Source organism: Schistocerca nitens, chromosome 4, assembly GCF_023898315.1.
Source record: "Schistocerca nitens isolate TAMUIC-IGC-003100 chromosome 4, iqSchNite1.1, whole genome shotgun sequence".
In the NCBI taxonomy this organism is placed as follows: Eukaryota; Metazoa; Arthropoda; class Insecta; order Orthoptera; family Acrididae; genus Schistocerca; species Schistocerca nitens.
The window spans coordinates 178,059,811-178,079,796 of record NC_064617.1 but is presented as its reverse complement, the minus strand read 5'-3'; the positions used below and the strand labels follow the sequence as shown (position 1 = coordinate 178,079,796).

At 37.3% G+C, this 19,986-nt stretch overlaps 1 protein-coding gene across 1 annotated transcript; it reads right to left on the bottom strand.

Annotated features, from left to right (window-relative positions):
• Positions 1–2,443: 2,443 nt before the first annotated feature.
• LOC126253552 (ankyrin repeat domain-containing protein 54-like) lies at positions 2,444–18,522 on the bottom strand. The gene is made up of 7 exons (XM_049954959.1): positions 18,024–18,522; positions 17,813–17,939; positions 17,598–17,720; positions 16,756–16,906; positions 4,923–5,038; positions 4,039–4,166; positions 2,444–3,959 (listed from the first exon to the last, which is right to left on the bottom strand). The coding sequence occupies exons 1-7, from the start codon at positions 18,252–18,254 to the stop codon at positions 3,786–3,788; spliced, it is 1,050 nt and encodes a 349-aa protein (XP_049810916.1). The 5' UTR covers positions 18,255–18,522; the 3' UTR covers positions 2,444–3,785.
• Positions 18,523–19,986: the final 1,464 nt, after the last annotated feature.

Sequence of the window (19,986 nt, the reverse complement as noted above, 5' to 3'; positions counted from 1 at the left end):
GGGGTAGAGGGGCAGAGGGATCCAATTTAGTCACTGTCATGAATGATGACAAAATGATGAGGACAACACAAAAACTCCACAACTTTGCCAGGAATCGAACCCAGGACCCTGTGATCCAGAGGCAGCAACACTAGACCACGCGCTACAGACAAGGTGGGGTGGGGGGTGGGTGGAAGGAAGAGAGGAGAGGAGGGAGGGAGATCTCTTTGCATCTTTGCACGCTGAACTCGCATACTGCCCCACTACAAACAAAACTGTATCATTTCAGTAATAGTTTGAAGGAAACAAGAAGATGTAATGGATTGTTTAGTAGAAAGTGTATGCTAAACCATTTGTCATTGTTCCCCCTGAAACTGAAACATCCAGATATCTCTTGATTCTAAAAGCTTCTAGTAGTGTAGTACCTTCAATTCGCAATGTTTTTCTTATTTCCCACCTACATCTAAAACTGCTAACCATATGGATACAGAAAGCATGTGTCTGAACATTACTTCAATGACAGCAAAATAGCATGTACAAATCTCATACGAAGTATGCTCTCCCAGTTTAGTGCACTGCATGTAATATGTACAATTAGTATGTTTGGTGATTAATAAACATAGTTTTGAATTTTATTTCATAAACTGTTTTCTACAGAGAAAGCCATACATGACCTTATAAACAAAGTCATGACAAGGTTAAACAGAGCAAAAATATGTTGATGACGTGGCCTGGCAACTTGCAAAAATCTTCAACTTTGTGAACCGTAAAATTTGATTTAGGAAACAAAAATTTTACGTATTTGCTAATTGTGTTCAGTACATCCCACTATAGAGGAGAGGCTTCCAGCATATGGAACAAACCAAACTATAAGTTAGGCAGGCAGTAGTAGTATATTAATTGCACGGACAGCTAAAAATTCTTACAGTGCACTGGTCTCTGTGTTTACAGCATGCAGATAAGTATTGTTCTATGATAAATATCAGTGTAATCATAGAGACAATATTAGAATAGAACCAAGAGCTGATTTGTGCTAAATCATTGAAGGTTCTCCTCCACAATGGGATCTGAAGGACAAATGTGAAGAGAAAACAAATTTTTCTGCCCCTTTTTATCCCAATAATCTATGATGCATTGTATAAACAGAATTGGGCATCAGTTCACAGTAAATGAAATGATGGTCAGGCGGGTTTCAATTTAAAATGTAATTTGTAGTTATGGGTCACTCGCTATTCTTCATAAGATTACAATACAGCCAATTGTTTATCGAGTGAGTTGCGTATTTTGTTGTTCTTTTCTTAGGATTAGAGTCACGTTACTGAAGCTCATCCTTATTCTCAATATTCACTTTCAGTGTGATAAAGCACTTATCTTCTAAGAACAGATGATGTTACCACGTTGTGTCATGAACACTGGATGTCATTGCAGTTAATTTCATGTTGCACAGGCTATTTGCACCATAAATCGTAATATGTGGAACAAATCATTTTACATTCACATCACAAATTAATTTGTAAATATGGCTCATGCTGAACAGTATATTTTTTAAAATATGTATGTGAATTGGTACCTCCTACCCACCTCTCTGTGCAGATTACAGTAATACAAAGTCTTCTACAGAATGGAAGGCATTGTCAAGGAGAAATTTTTTGTTTGTGTTTTCAAATTTTACTTTGTTGTCTATCAGACATTTTATATAACTGGGTAAGTTATCAAAAAATTTAATTGCAGTATTATGCACCCCCTTCTCATGTTAAAGACAATTTCAACGCGGTGTAATGAATGTCTTTTTTTTTCTGCTATTGTAATTATGTACATCATTGTTCTTTTTGAACTGCAGTGGATTATTTACAACAAACTTCGCAAGGAAATAAATATATTATGAAGCTGTTGTCAAAATGCCCAACTCCTTTAACAGACATCTACAAGATAATCAAGGGTAAGCACCACACACTATTTTTAAAGCACATTTTTGAACAATGAAGACTTTCTTTCTTAAAAAGATTTGCCCCAGAACATTATTCCATGAAAATACAGAAAATATGTTTGCCTATGATTTGCAGTGATTTCCAATTATTCTAAGGCAAATGTGGCTGAACCAAGCTGTTTTAGGAGTTCCAAAATGTACTTTCTCCAGTTTAAATTCCCATCAATATTAACACCAAAAATTTTGAAGTTTCCACCATATTTATTATTTCCTCACCACGTGTTACACTTACCACTGGCGTTGGAACCCTAGCGCAGAACAGAATGTGTTGTGTTTTTTTGTAAATTGATGATGAGATCATTCACAGGAAACAAATCAATGATACTTCTAAGAACATTTTTTTACCATTTCTTCTGTTGCTGTATGTACATTTGGCTTGATCACATAATTAAATTGTCATATCTGATGAACAAGAGGTGTTTAATTTTGTAGATATGACCAAATAGCTAAGGAACACTTTCTTCTCACATTTTTTTATTTGATTTACATTTCTACAAGGTATGAAGTGACTGTTCATGTTAATATAATACACTTTGAATACATTACAAACAAACTTTCTTTAAATTGCAAAACAAAATACATGTACAAATGTACAAGAGAAATTTTCCAGCCAATAAACTGAAATCCCCATCTCTCTTAATTTTGAATCCTCATTAAAAATTCAACACTCTCTTTCACTAAGAATAATATTTTCTCTTTCTTCCCTTCTTCATCTTACATTTGCTGTAATGTAACAGCAAAATTTCAAGATAACGAACACAAATACTCCCAAGAATAGCTTAATAATTGTGTAAATACCTGTTACAAGATCATGGACATGGGATACTTAAACGTCACATGTACATTCATTGGCAAACACTTGTAGAATAACATGCCCCTAGAAACTGTCCAAGTTGCCATCAACACACAAATGATGTTTGCTATTTATCAGTCTCAGTGTAATTATGTGATCAGTTTTATGCGAGAAACATCATACATTGCTGTCACAACTGAAATTAATTCGTTTCTTTTTTTCAGTCAGCTTTTTAAGTGTGTACTATTATGCGAAAAAGATGAAACTTTGTAGTATTGTAAGTAGTTTGTGCAGTCCATCTGAATAGTCAGATTATTAAAATATTTTGGCTTCATCAACGTGAATGGCTTCTGATAGACATTTATAACAATAACATATGATGCATCTTTACTTACTACATTTCTGTAATAAATAAGTTTGTAAATATGACAGTACAAAAAAGGAAAAAAAAACCTTCTTTCTTGGTACCTCATTTAAACTCTAAACACTGACATAGAAAATGGATTAGTATGAAAATCTTTTTATAATGCACAACACACACACATACAAAGAGTGGCAGTGAAGATTAACACTCCAAGTATAATAAGTATCATGTCCTTTAGATATACAACAATACTGCAGTATCAGTCATATTGATAATATCATTGAGTGAGTTTGCAACAAATGCAAACCGATCCTGTCCTTACTTTTTTATTTTTTTGAAAATAAATCTACTTACCTAAGTTACTAGACTGTTTCACAAGCTACCTGCCTTATGCAGCAGGATACTAAAATCATGAAACTAGCTAAAAATATAAGACAACTGCTTGATTATGTCAGTTCATCTTTCACAACCACATTCTTATTTAGTGTGGACTATCTACAAACACAAGGAACAGAAGAGGTACTCAATCCTATAGCAGCCACTATTATAAGTACAGATACTAAAACAGAGAAAGTATGCAGAAAATTTTATAAGCACTGTGTCACATCCAAATATCTAAAATTGACTTCATCAAAATCACAAGCTGCCTTCTTCAAAAATAATCATTTCTTTGTATCCAAGGTCAAATTGTTAAGACTCGCCAACAAGTCTCGCACATCAGTTTCAACTTCTTCTTTTGAGTTGCTTAGGGTCACACGGGATGAGAATGCAGTTAAAAGCTCCATTTCCATTTGTTGGCCTTTCTTTTGCAGATATGCCATCATCATGTCTATGACCTAAGAACATTTACACATTCTATTAGTAAATTACATCTCATACAGTACCAGTGATCATATTTTGGAATGCCATTTTTACCTTTTGCACTTCGCCTTTAATAAATTTTGAATCTTCATTGTCACTTCCTCTTTGTAGCAATTTCAGCTTTGCCTGAGCAAGCTGCAATGGATTTCGTCCAAACAAGTCCAACGAACTTACATCAGTTCCTGAAAATGGAAAAAACTTATGTTAATCAACATTTCTTAAATGTACATCTTATCTGTTTTCGATTTGTAGAAAATATGCAGATTAATATCCACACTTCATATAATAATGACAGTACTCACAAAACCTCTATGGGTTCTTTCAGAGTTTCAACCACTACATATTAACAGTGAACACAAGTTATGTTCATTTATTCTACCTAAAAAGTTCTGCAAGATAACATTTTACTACACACTGATTAAAAAATGTTTTGTGGCAAGTCTATCATACAAATCTCAGGTTTGTACCAATATTTAATGTTTTGACATCCAGTTGGTCAAGATCTGTTAAAGCTATCTCCATCAGATATTATGTGCACATTATACTCTACAGTTTCTTCACTGCTTACCATAAGGGTATTTTTAATTATCTGGCCACATATTGTTGACCATCCGGTATTAGTCGGAATTATGAGATCATCTAGGAAAGAATTTAATTCTTAGATCTGACACACATTGATTATTTCTAAAAATGCTGTCTTTTATTTCAGTAAATTCACACAATTGTTCATGAAAGAAAGTTTAAAGCAAATGAGGAGCTAATTCTACATTACAAGTACCCTCTTAAATACTTAATAAGAAGATATCAGTAAATAACAGCAAAAAATGGCACATTAAGTATAGAGTACAGTTTATTTAACATCTTGGAACAAATTGTTACTGGAAGGAAATGGCGATTGCAACCTTGCACACATGACGGTTCTATTTGGTGGTACTCACCAGCCTTCAGTAGCAGTGTCACAACACTCAGATTGTTTGTGCATGCAGCCAGATGGAGAGGCGTGTTTCCAAGAGAATCTCTCTGATTAGGGTTTGCTCCTTTGTCTAGTAGTAGTCTAAACAAATAATATTTTATTAGTATTCATGATTCAACAGTCAATTTAAAATTTACAGTCACAAATAATTTTAAAATACTTTGCTTATCAGACTAAATGAAATTTAATAACATAAAAGGCGTCACTCATGATGGGCTATATGCTTGAATACTGAACTAATAAATACATACTTCTGAACTGAAGCCCACAGTCAACAAGAGGCATTCCGTTGGTGGTGGGGGGAGAAAAAAAAAGGGAACTTAGTTTGGTAGTATCGAATGTCAAACAAAACATATAGAGGAACGGAAATAAACACATATTACAACAGTGCTCTTCTTATGCACAGTAAGAGACTGATATATTCCCGGAGAACATGACAGCAAGTGACTGTATAAAAGAGAGAGAGAGAGAGAGAGAGAGAGAGAGAGAGAGGGGGGGGGGGGGGATGGTTTGCTTTAACCATCTTTTTCACGTGTCTGCATGAGATATAAAACATAGCACTAACTCTGAAAATCTCTCTCGCACACATAAATGCACATGTGCGCACACACTTCAATAGCACAAGTCTTCACTCCTCACAGGGTATGTTCAGTCAATTTTAAATGGCAGTCGTAAGCAGGGGGTGTTTTGATGTATGGTTGCTGAAGATATCAATCAAGTTCGGGCCTGAACTACCATGTAACGACTACACCAACATCTGCTAACAACTGTGCTCCAGCTGTTACCAAATGATTTATGTGCTCCGCTCTGCTTTGAGTTGTGCTTGCTGGTTGTTTTATGTTCTTATTTTGAAATAAGTACAGAGAGGAATCTTGCTCTGTCACAGGGTTTGAATATGTCACACGCAACACAAGATGGAACCAGTGATCCATATGTACATTATTACATCAGTTCTGCCTTCCCAGCAGCTCAGAACAAGGACGTAGGCTGCCAGCCGTGTGAGAGGGAGGTGTGGCTTGTCCCACCACTCCGCTCTTCTCCTCATGACAGCTAAAATTCGTTGTTTGTTTTACGTTCATGGCCGACTGCCAGAAAAGTGTCCACTACAACATGAGTGCCAGTGTGAGAAATAATAGAGCATGTGTAAATTATTTGAATGTGTAATCTGGATTTTGCGAAGCAAATTTAATGAAATTACCAACATTTAAAACTAAAAGCATTGTACCCACCAAAAGCAGCAACTCCATGACTTTGGGAAGACAGCTTCAAAATAATTAGTAGGAATTATATTGTAAATTGATTCGTCGCTCCTTCATGTTGGCAAATAAATCTGTCATCATCTCAGATTCAAATGTTCCATTTAACACATGAATGACTTTTCACACAATAGCATCCCTAAGGCACTCAGTCATTCTTCTTTCATGGTTTTTTGTAGGAACGTTTTAATTCTTGTGAGCATTGAAAAGCACAGCTCAGCTTCTGATATTGAGATAGGTTTCGTGATTAGCAGTTTCAAAACTTTAACAGTCTCGTTGAATGTGTCGCGAAGTTCATCCTCTAGAATCAGCTAAAGAAACGGAACTGCTCCAGAAACTGCTCTCAACTCAGGCCTAGCACAGAAGACTTGAAGCATGAAGCAAACCCTTCAACTTCCTTTTTACCATAAATGTATGTGTATCTCTAATTTCAAGGTATTTGTCTAGAAAATCTGTGGTATATTTGCCAAACTGATTCACATCAAATAAGTACGCTGTAATGAGGCACACTTCCAAAGCATTTCTTTTTTATGTTCATCGATAATCCATGAATTCTTAGCAAGCATTGTTTCGTCATTTTCGAAACTAATCTCATTAAGGATGGAGCCAATGTCACCTCTGATGTTCTGCATTACTGCTTCAAAGTTCTGGTTGTCTTGCATTGCTGTGGTCAATTCGATTATCTTCTTCTGAAGCTGATTAAGAAGTACGTCTGCATGAGGCATTATCTTATAGAAAAATGATAGCCAGAAAATGAATTTGTTATCTTGCAGTCCTTGTTTGTGTGAGCCAGCTTTTTTAATAGTAGAAGATAGTCTTCTACTTTCACTTGTTTCAATGACTTCCATGACAGTAACAAGATTTTTCCTTGTGTTCAAAAACATCTTTTACTACTCGCGAATGGTAATTCCATCTCATCACACATGCAGGGCAAGCTTTTTTGAATAATGCTATGCAACACTTTTGATCTCTGTGGTCAGTTAGAAAAGAAAGAATTACCTGAAAGGTGTGCAAAAAAAAAGTTGGCTTTGCGATTAACAGCGGCTGCCATATACATAAGGTTGAACTGATGCACATAACAATGGATTTAGTTTGCATTTGGATACTTGTCTTTAATTAATTTCTGAACATCATTTGATTTGTCACTCGTAATGTTTGCATCATCAATTAATGGTTCCGTTTCTTTCAGAATACTCTCAGCTATAGTATGAACATGCTGACTTTCATGATTAACAAAGTTCCAAAATCTTTCAACAGGTTTTCCCTCAACAACATAATACAAAACAATAACCAACCAAAATTTGCAAGACACATCTATGCTTTCATCCACAATTATTGCAACACAATCGGCACGTTTTATTTCTTTACAAATTTCATCATGGTACACTTCCAACATGCATTGCAGTAGTTCATTCTGAACAGTCTTAGAAATGCCTTTGAAACACTGATGCTTGAATGAGATGAAATGATCTTTATCCAGTTCCGTGCTGAACTGAATTAGCTCGCGAAAACCCCCCTTATTTTGAGAGGCAGCAGATTCATCGTGGCCCCTGAGAGCCAGTTACAAAGCACCACAAAACAGAATACAGTTCACAATTAAATTCGATACTATCTATTCTTTTCTACACATTTGTTGCGGCTGTCAATTATTTGTTTATATTGTGAATCTAATTTCTGCTGAATGTTGGTTTGCCTAGAAATGAAAGACTAAGCACATTATTCATGTGTTGCTTTGACATTTCATGTACTTTCATTTTAGACCATATATGCTCAATATCAGTTATTCCGGTCTTACACCAATGAACATCTCCTCCAAATGACATAGAAGGAAAACAAAACTTGCTTTCTTCACAACCACAAATCCATTTCTTCTTTTGCTCAATTTCTGGATTGAACTTACGGCATTGATTTTCTGTTTGCTGCCACAGATTCAGTTTCGCGAGTGACCTACCTAGTGTTTTTTATCTGAGTCTTGTCACTAAATGGCATTTTTAATAACTCATTTACTTTGTTCATGTTAGCTATTTTCACAGTCAACTGAATTTTTCCTTACAGATAACACTGTGCAGACAGCTATACATCTGACCTCACAATAACTACATGTTAGTGCAGAACAGTATTACACGAACATAACGAGTATAAACAGAAATACTATACCTTTTTTTGGAGAACAGATGCTAACATGTGGTGAATATGTTAGTTTTTTGTTCAGTAGCAGTAGCCCTGCTGTTGTGAGATACGCCAATATTGAAATAATGCCTCTTAGTTTCAAGATCTAAGGGCATAATTATATTCAAATTACATATAGCTATTTATAACGATATTTAAGTGTATTATATCTGTATTTGATTTAATTAAGCATTTGGGAATGCATTAGCATTAACTTGCAGAAAGATTGTAAAACTGGATTACAAGAAATCTGCACCCAGATGTATTCTAACATGATAGCTATTTGGCAGATTGTGCTTCTATAGGTCCTGCACTTCACTGCTCTCTGCTGGAAGGAATGTAAAGCTCTGAGTCAGATTAGCTGTGGCTCCAAAGCTGTCATAAGAAGCGTGTAGAAATCTACGGCCGACCCTTTCACGAAGTGCTTATGAGGACAGACGGTGCCAATCTACAGTTGGCTCCAAGCTTCAGAAAACTACCGCGAAAGCATGCACGGTGAAATGTGCCTCTTCAAATCAGAAAATACGTACACTGAAACGATGTTTTACATGAACACGTAGTTCGGATAGATTTCTATTTCTTTTTTATATAAGCTGTGCCACGGCACAGCGGCAATATCTCAAAAGCCAACTCTGGTAAGCTGATACTTTATTTGGACATTATAGGAATGTTTTGCCAACCATGTGCATTAACTTACAGTCACCCACATTTAAAGGAGACTGCAATTCGTTACACCAAACAGAACTTGTGCCCAAGTAATCCAGAAGCCTCCAAACAGTCATATGACTACAACTCTTTCCAGTACTCGTCAGTGTCACCAACAAACATTCCCCGATGTCCTCTATCACACATCCCTGGGGCACTCCAGTGTCACATGTCTCTAATTAACACTTACCATCCAAGATAAATAACTGGGTTACATTAACTGAAAAGTCTAAGAGTCAGTGAGATATCTGATAGCTTTTTCTATATGCTCAGGCTTTTGATAATCTACTGTGTGGTACAGTGTGTAAAGCTTTCTATAAGTCTAGGAGTAAAGAATCTGCCTGTTAACCTAGACCGAACAAAAATTCGTCTCTCTACAAAACACACCGTATTTGTTCTTAACATATGCTGAAGCATACTGCAGCAGATTAACATTAAGGATATTGGTATATACCTCTACGTACACTCTGCAAGCCACCATACTGTGTGTGGTGGAGGTTACATTGTACCAGTACTAGTCATTCCCAAACATGTAGCACTGACAAGTGAAGTGATGGAAAAATGACTATCTATATGCCTTCCTATGAACCATAATTTCTCTTATCTTGTCTCTATGGTCCTTACACAGGATGTATGTTACTGATGGTAGAATTTTTCTGCAGTCATTTGCAAATGACCATTCTCTAAACTTTCTTAACAGTGTTTCATGAAAAGAATGTCATCTTTCCTACAGGGGCTCTCATTCAAGTTCATGGAGCATTTCCATAATACTTGCATGTAAATCAGACTTACTGGTAGGAAATCTAGCAGCGTGCCTCTGAACAGCTTCAATGTCTTCCTTTAATTCGACTTAGTGGAGATCCCAAACACTCCAGCAGGCTCAAAAATGGATTCCACTAGTGTTCCATATGTCGTCTCCTTTACAGATGAAGTACACTTTCCTAGTATTCTCCCAATAAACCGAATATGAACCTTTTCCTTCCCTACTACCAACCTTCCATGCTCGTTCCATTTCATATCACTTTGCAACATTATATCGAACATGAAAGGCTTCTTTTTCTCATTCATTTGCATTAAATGTAATTCTTCTACATTTAGAGCAAGGTGCCACTCATCACACCAAATGAAATTCTGTCTACTTCACACTGTATCCGTTTACAGTCACTCAGCACTTATACTTTCCCACACACTATAGCATCATCCACAAACAGTTGCTGATTGCTGCTCACCCGATCTGTCAGATCATTTATGTATATATAAAACAAGAGTGGTCCTATCACATTTCCCTGGGGCATTCCTGACAGTACCCTCATCTCCTGTGAACACTCACCTCCCAAGATGACGTAATGGGTTCTATTACTTAAAAAGTGTCTGTATATGTGCGGATGGATGTGTGTGTGTGGGCGAGTGTATACCTGTCCTTTTTTCCCCCTAAGGTAAGTCTTTCCACTCCCGGGATTGGAATGACTCCTTACCCTCTCCCTTAAAACCCACATCCGTTCGTCTTTCCTGATGAAGCAACCGTGGGTTGCGAAAGCTTGTAATTTGTGTGTGCATTTGTGTGTTTTTATGTCTCTATCAACATACCAATGCTTTCGTTTGGTAAGTTACAGCATCTTTGTTTTTAAGATATATTTTTCCCACATGGAATGTTTCCCTCTATTATATATAGGCTAATTATAATCTGTAGACAGGTAGTGCTCACCTACCACAACCCAAAATAGATCCTCTACAGTAACTTTAAGCATCACAATTGACCCATGCCACCTTTCTCCCTTGAACACCTAATATTTTACTGTTATAATCTATGCCTAAAATTTCTGATACAGATTTTGCCTGTGTTGCACATGACATGCTGCATTTTAAGGATATACATGAAATTGAAGTAGACAGACAGCTACAGAACATGCATAAAGTAATATAAGGTAATACTCAATTAATTATTATTAAATTTCTAAGTTGTCTGACACTTACTGCTTCCAAAAATGCACTGATTTCAGGCCACAGATTCAAAGACATATCTTTATTACTACATTCTCATCCTCCAGATCTCAAGTAACTCCCTTCTTTCTCATAAACCATGTTTTGAGTGTGGGAACGTCACCCATAGGAAACAAACTGATTTGAATTCTGCCGACTGTTGTCTGTAGCCTGTACGATCAGGGATTGAGATCTGTTGCACTGAGACCACACATGCACTGGCGCGCTGATTTGAAAAGATCAGGCGTCAGATGATGGGTGTAAGCAGAATGGTTCACTGTTGGTGCCAGTGACCACAGCCAAAGCAGGCTCCATAAGGTGCCTAACACTGGAGCTCCCAATACCTAGCAAATCCCTGCTCCTTGTGCCTGCTTTGACCCTGCTGAAGAAATAACCATTTGTCCATTCATTTATTGAAGGAATGGTTGAGGCGAGATGGCCAATCCCCATATTCATCCTCCACTTTGAGTGACACTAACATGTTACACAACTTGCCACTTAATCTGCAGTGAGTGAGGTTCTCTCGTGTTGGGTAATTTTGCACATTATAATACTACCTGCTATTCTTGCACACTGGAGTAGTCTAACTTTTTTCCATTCACTTGGGCCTGCTCTCTGTGAGGGAGATTCATGATAATGCTAGGGGCCAATGCCTCCAAGTACTGACCAGGAAACCAAACTGGATTCCACCATCGGGGCCTGGTGCCCTTTTTGTCTTCAATTGGTTCAAGTTGTTCCTCAGCCAAGAAGGCTTATTTGTAAAAGTCAATAGGGCCAGTGGCTTACTTACATGTTACATGCACGAATGATGTCAGCACTTGCCATGAGGTATGATGGTAACAAAAAGAGGTGTTTCAGTTGTTTGTATTATGCAGCCAAGGAGAGAGCAGCAGGCAGATAACATGTTTCAGAGTAATACATTTGGAAGAAAGGGTGAAACATTTCTGTAAATGAGGATTACAAATTTAAGTGGTCCTTGTTAGAGTTGCAGCTATTCTAAACACTGCTAGCAACTGCAAACCAAGCACAGTGTCACAGCCCATGATATATTGTGAACTATTTCTCTGCTCTATATTTTTACACAGTTGTTCTGTGCAAGCGCAATGAGTAAGTGGATCAATGTTTATTAACATACTGAACAAATAACTATTATTACCTAACACTGATCGGGTCAATGGAAGTGTCTGATTCCACTCGTCGGCTTTGACCTGTGATGTAAGGCTGTTGTTGTGTGTGACATCACGATGGCGCGGAGTTTAGTTTGTGAGAGTGGCATGTTTGTATGTGTCGTTTTGATGTGATCGGTGGTGTTCTCTGGTGGTGTGTTTGTGTGTCAGATGATGTTTTTTGTTTAGTTTGCTTGTGTGGAGTGTTTATAGGCGGCATATTGTTGCGGTCTGTGGTCCTCACTGGTGGTGAGTTTATGGGTAGCGTGTTATGTGGCAATAGGGATTCATTTGCATGGTAGTATTGCACGTGTGGGGTATCAGTCGTGACTGTGCTTTCAGCGGAATATTTTTCAGCGAGTTAACGATTTTGGTTTTGTTATGTCAACGTTATTGTAGATTTTTTTTCTGTTTGTCGCGTGTGAATTTTGGTAAATTGCTTTGCTTATGTCTTTGGTAGGTACGGATATGACTGACAAGGTCAACAGTTTTTGGTTGTCGACGTTGATGGGGGACAGTGCGTTGTCTCCAATAAAATTTCTTCAGCTATTCGGCCTGCTGGCTGAAGTCGTGAAGAAATGAGGTTTACTAAAGTTCCGGCATCTCGGACCAGGGACTGCTATATGTGGAGATGTCATAAGGATAACAGGTCAAGGGAAGTGTTCGATTTAAATTTTGATTTTCTAGGTGTTTCTTTGCAGTAGGATTAAGTGTGGTGGTAGTGAATGTTTTTAGATTTATAGTGTGGCATCGGTTGTTCCTGTTGACCTATATAGCTCAAGGCAAGTGATAGTTTCCAGTGGATTTTTGTGTGTGGTGTAATTTGGGGTCCTGTTATTTTAGTGTTTTTTGTCATTCGGTGTAGTGGCATGTGTTTATATTTAGTTTGTCCCCATCCAAACACCCCCAATTTCCCCTCCTTGTCCCGTTAGTTTCATTATATATCTGTTTGGTGGTTTTTCGATCTATTTTCGTGTTTGTTGCCATGTTTACTTGATGACGTCATAGGAGCGGTATGGGAGTCGTCGTGAATGGTTGTTTCCGCCATACTGGTGACATCATTGGTCAAAGCAGAGGGGTGGAATCGGACACTTCCGTTATCCCCATTGATCCACCTATCTTCTCCCGTGATTCAATGAAAAAACACTGATACACTAACTGAAAATGGCAGTTTCTGCTGTAGCTCCAGATGGCTCCACACAAACCTTTTGCTCATTAAGAGTCATTTCACTGCCAGATTTTATACATTTTTATGTTTCTGCAATTAATCCATGAGACATGAACCAATAGCCAAAGACGCAATGCACAACTTAATCACTTAAATCAGTCCTCTTTATAGCACTTGCTGCCGTAATCGCAAAATATTTCTCTCGAAACTCACTAATGCACCAAAAAACAGCAAACAAGACAGTGGTTTCAGTTTCCATACTACAAATACATTGTCTCTGGTCTCATCTCTCATTGGTTATGTCAAAGAATCAGCCTGTGACTGATTCTGGCCCTGATCTAGACTTTAGATACCTTATTTCTGTGTCATCCAATTGGGAGTTTGTGAGGCAGTGTAATAATAGTATGATTTCCCTGTATGAATGATCTTTCTAAATGCTAGATTTAAGACTTCAGCTTCCCGGTTGCTGGCCTCTGGTTCCACACCAGACTGGGAAAGGGCTGAATACAAGCTTTGATGAAAGACTGAATATAAGCTTTCCACTCACATATCAATTTTATACAGCATCAGAACTTCTAAGTCTCTAGAAATAATTTTTCATGTATGACTGTGTAAGTTATTGTATGTGTCATACATAGCTCTCTTTATAAAGTCACTCAATAATGTTTACCAAGTATTGAATGTCAGCATTTCTGTATCCTTTTTTGAATCAAGAATGCAACAATCTCAGTTTCCTCGGCATTTTATGAATGTTGTTATTAAATTAGGGTGATGCCAGATGTCAAGGTGTAACTAAACAGAGAACAAATGCAGAATGTCAACAGGATGCACAAACTAAAATGCCAAGATTGTGAATACCAGAATGCCTTCTTTTTGTTATTAAGAGAAGATGTTAAACAATATCTCAAACAGCAATATTTAAGTGCTGACATTTTGTAAAACTTTATTCTTCTTTTAAGAGCCATATTACAGCAAGCTGGTATCAGGCACGATACAATTTTTACTTTTGTTTGTCTGGAATGTTAGCCATGAGATGGGATAGCCTATTCTTAAGGTGTATACAATATAACAGAACTCAGCGGTGCAAACGGCAGAAGACATCATTCACTACAACAATGCTAACATTTACTAGATACAATTCTGAACAGCGTAGATAGCTATTGTGTTTTGTGCCGTTGTTGCCAAAAAATAGCCCTGCGAATACAACAAATATGGTGAGTCAGTTGGTATCCAATTGGAACACTCCTTCGAAACTTCCTATGGTTCCTAAATAAAGTTAATTGAGGGTTTTGTCCCATAAATTAGAATTTAGCCATCACACAATTTTTGGCAAAATTTGAAATAAGACATAAAAGTTGTTCATTGCAATGATGCATGTATCTCTTGGGCTATGCTACACATCAGCCTATTATGACAACTATTATTTTTGTATAGATATTCATTGGCTTTACCAGTTTACAAGCAAACTGTCACATTTTAAACTAACCTACACTTCGGGCTATAGTATAGGTCAGTTTGTCAGCACAGATAGTTTTCTTCCAACTCTTCATGCTGAAAACAAACATACTCCATCTGTATCGTCTACTGAAAAGAAAGCATTAGATTTAGCAATTCCCACTGTCTACCATGTAGGCTACTATCACCTGATTGGCTACCACCATCAACAAAATGCCAAAATCAGCATGCAACGGAGAAACTGCAGACATCAGAAGTGTACTTGTCACAGTATGCCATCTTGTCTTGGTGTAATTTTAAGAATTTAATTGTTTGATCTTGGTTTATACTATGTAACTCCTACCGTCCATATAGCAAAATTTTTAAAGAAGTATTGCACATACATTAAGAACCAACAAAAAGGAGAGAAAAGTCATTATGTTTTGCTTTCTGTAACCTTGAGAATCTGTACACTAATGGCTGGTGACTGATACAGCTTCAGCAAAGCTTCTCCAGGAACTGTTACTTCACCAAGCAAACTGTGCACAAAGCACTTGAGCAATTTTATACTGATATTTACATTTCACACAAGAGCACAGTTATCAGAAAAATTATACTGATATTTACATTTCACACAAGAGCACAGTTATCAGAAAAATTTTATCTGATCAGTGGCACATAATTATATGTTAAACGAAAGACGAGAGACTATTTACTAGTTGATTAAAACCCAAAAAAATAACTTCTTTTTTCAACTCAGAAGTTTGAGAAGAATAAATATGGCACTATCAATAAAACTGTTTCTCAAAGATAATACTAATTTTTTTCTCAGTCAATATAAAAATCTAAAAAACAAAAACACTAGAAAAAGAAAGTGTACAGATGGTTGCAAGATATACCTAATGACCAATATAAAACCTTGTTGCTCATAACCTCATAAATATTAAAGAATTAGGGGGTCGACAGAAGCGTCCGATCCCACGCGTCGGCTTTGACCCATGACGTAAGGGTGTTGTCGTGTGTGATGTCATGACGGCGCGGAGTTTGGTTTGAGTGTGGCTGTCTCCAGTTCTGTTTTATCTTATTTTATTTACTTTTCTGATCTGTTCGTTCTATCTCGTAAGATTTTTTTTTTAAATTTAAAAACACTTATTACTTATTTTAATTATCTGTTTCCTCCAATTTCTGTTTTAGTTTATTATATTTATCTTTCTGATCTGTTCGTTCTATCCCGTGAGATTTTTTTTTTTTTTAAAGACAAAAAACACTAATCAGCTACTGAAGCATCTTTATCTTCTATGGGTTGCAGGGGTTACGACCCCTGGGGAGGTTGGTGGGTATTCATATATGGCTGTCTTCACTTACACATTGTAGCTAAGCAAGGCGTCTAAATTTGTTTATATTTAGTTTGCCCCCCACACAAAACACCCCATTTCCCGCACTTGTCCCGTTAGTGTCATTAGGCTTCTTGTGGAAAGTGTGTGTGTTTGTTTTTGTTTCCGCCATATTTGTGACGTCATGGGTCAAAGCAGACGGGCGGGATCGGACGCTTCCGTATTTCCGAATTAGGATTTCCACAATCCCTGAAAACTAAAATGAGTCAAACATTGCCACGACTAAAAATGAATTTTGTGACTGCACAGTGACCTTCACTATGAAGCAAGTCTCATTTTTTTAAAATCAAAGGATGTCTACAACTCATTATTATTATGTTTACTGTGCAATTTCAACAGCCACCAAACTGCAGCAGCCAGAAATAGTTGAGGTTATTCATTCAGTCAGCAATGCAACAAAGGGAGATTCAGTAACTAACGATAATTTCACCCAATTTTTCCATTACTGAATGTAAAAGTGCATTCCTATAAGTAACAATGTAATTATAGAGTGGGACCATGATGATAATTGTAACCCATTACTTACTTCACAACATCAGCGTATCCGCGGCATGCAGCAAGATGTAATGGTGATCTGCGCTGATCATCATAACAGTTCGGGTTGACGCCCATGTCAAGTAAGGCTTGAACCAAATCTAAATTGTTTGTGGAGCATGCATGTCTTAACTTCCGCTCATCTGCAAACATCAATGCATTTTCAGTATGTCACTTTAATGTTTAAAAAGCGGTCATAAACTTTTTTTTCACCCAATGATCAGGATGTAATTTATAATGGTACTGTGTTACTAGTTCATTGAGCTTGATAATTTTACACCCTGGGACAATGCTCCAGATATTCCTCCCTTCTTCCCCTCCCCCCTCCTCAAAGCTGTTAATCACAAAGTTATGTCAAACATTACATCCCTGTTCTTTCTATTATTTGTGTGTTATCTGTTCATTCAATAACACAGAAAACCAAAGAAACATATTTTACATATATACTGGGGCCTATTTACCAGTAATAATGGAGCACAGTAGATAGTAAACTACAGATGGTAGAAAAGCTGCTAACACAATGACAAATACTATTATTATTAAGCAGTTTAAGAAAAAAAAAAATGTCCCATTTCCTTGGTGTCAACCAAATACTGTTTTCTGAAACTACCAGTTTTAATGAATAAAAATATACTGGGGACTATTTACCAGTAATAGTGGAGCACAGTAGATAGTAAACTACAGATGGTAGAAAAGCTGCTAACACAATGACAAATACTGTTATTATTAAGCAGTTTAAGAAAAAAAATGCCCCATTTCCTTGGTGTCAACCAAATACTGTTTTCTGAGACTATCAGTTTTAATGAATAAAAATAACGAGTTTACAGAAATTACTGAGAGGTCCTTTAAACTGCAACCACGCTTCACGAGTAGTCTTCAGCCTGCACCGCACAGCTCGGAGTTTCCTCTGAAGTTCAAATTTCTGGTACACAGCTGTCAGATCATAACCTTTGTTCTCTGTAAACGAAAAATAAATTTTATAGCGAAATCAACCTAATGTTCTCTGCAAACGGAATGAATAGGTTGTTTGACTCCTAAAATTTACTTACCAGCCCTGACCACTTCATAACCATTTCCAAGACCAAGACTTGTGCGCTGTACATTACAGAATGTGAGTCCAGCTGGTGGATCGATTCCAGGAATTGGTCTTTGAAGAGGGAGCAGGAAATTTACAACCTGACGAAATAAAATAATACTAGTGATGTACAATGTTGCTAGAAATAGTTGTATAACAGTGTTCTTAAGTCACCATGAACTAACCTTGTCATCTGGCTTTATCCTGACTAGTGGAAACTGGATATCATGATCCGTCGTCGAACATGATTTGTCAACTGCTGTTTGACACACAGTAAGGGTCTGTTGTATGTCGGTCGTAGTCGTCGTAATTAATTTTGCTGGGGTTATTTCAAGTGTTGGTGACTGTGGATCATGTGTCGCACAACTATCATTACTGTCATTGCCAGTTTCAACGCCAGAATCAACCGATGTCATTTGTAAACCTTCCTGTGACGACGCACTAAACTTTCTCCTATCCTCTTGTTTTTCAAACTTGTCCTTGTGACTTCCCAAGAATTCGAAAACAAGTAAATTACTGTTTTAATACGGAACGCCAAGCGAGTACAACATCACATATTCTTTCGTCACATTAAATTAAAGCACTAAAGAACACTTTCGACGCTTTGACATATAAACTTCCATTGGATACAAACTCAGTCACTGGCTGTGTTTACGCTTCACAGTGTATATGCGTAGGTAAGAAGTGTGAAGTCTTTGCTTATATAAACAGCAAAGACACAAATATTTGTGATATACGCAGTAAACACATGTCATACGATCAGGAACGGTAATTGTGAATCATTACACAGGTAATACAAAATAAATGTCAGATTGAATTTATTTTGTGTGAAGTTCACAACTGAGAAGGTTAAGCATAAGATTCAGTTCATAAATTATGACAAACGCAGGAGCCAGACGAAGTATCACAAAAATGTTATAACCTGGGATTCAATTTGGAGTCTCCAAATTTCTTATGACGTGAGAATCGTTACTTCTCAAGTAATAAAGTCCAGTATTACCCAGTGACACTGGTAAAAAAATCTAGTGGGGTCAAAGAACGGAAGGTTCTAAGCACCTCCTCGAAAAAAAGTTGTTAAAATCACGAATGAGACCCAAACAGTACACAGACGGTTCAAGTACCGATTTTTTTAAATGACAGAATTATTAAATTCATTAAATGATATTATTTATAAAATAAGAGTCTAAAAATGAATGGACGTTTCCAAAATGGGTCTTTCACTCTACACCAGAATGTCCACTATTTTGAAACGTTCTAGCAGATTATAACTGAATGCCAGAGGCATTACACAGGCCACAGGCAATGCTCTTACCGGTTGAGTTGCCCACATAAGAAACTCCATTCACCGTCTCAACTTTACTTACACCAGTGTTCTTTACTAAATTCCGAACTTCACAGGAGTTCTGCACGCTTAAGCTGGACTAGCACCTGTAAAATAAAGTACCGTATACTGAAGACTAATGACAGCCACAGCGTAGTTGATCGTATCCACAATCAAATACCACTCGACAGTGGACTGTGCGCTATTTTGAAATTTCCTTACAGATTAAAACTTTGTGCCAGATTAGCAATCATGGCCCCAAACCTACATTTCATGGGCAACGCACTTACTGGCTGAGCTAAGCAGCTCTGACTCATAAACCACACCAAATAGGGGAGAGGTACTGGCGGAAGTCAAACTGTGGGGGTGGGCCATCAATTGTGCTAGTATAGCTAAGCTGATAAGAACACTGCAACTGAAAGCTAAGGTTCCAAGCTCATGTTCAGGTCTGGCGTATGTATTTAATCTGCCATAGGTTTTGAAACACCACACACTTCACTACTGAGTGAGAGATCATTCTGGCAACAATGCTGTAAGCTGCAGACACATCTCTGCAACATCATTGCCTCTGGAAGTGCGACGCAAAGGTACACATGAGAGCACCTTCCCTTTCATGCATATTGTTCTTACCAGTTGAGCTATCCAGGCATGACTCTCAGGTCACGATCTACCATCACAATCCCACTTAAGGCAAGGTGGTGAGTCACACTTGCATCATTCGACCAATTAGAGCATGGCCTGCAAAGAGCAAGATTTTGAGTTTGAGTCCTGATATATAACATATATACTGAAAATTTCTGGTGCATTAGAACTTTGTGCTAGACCAG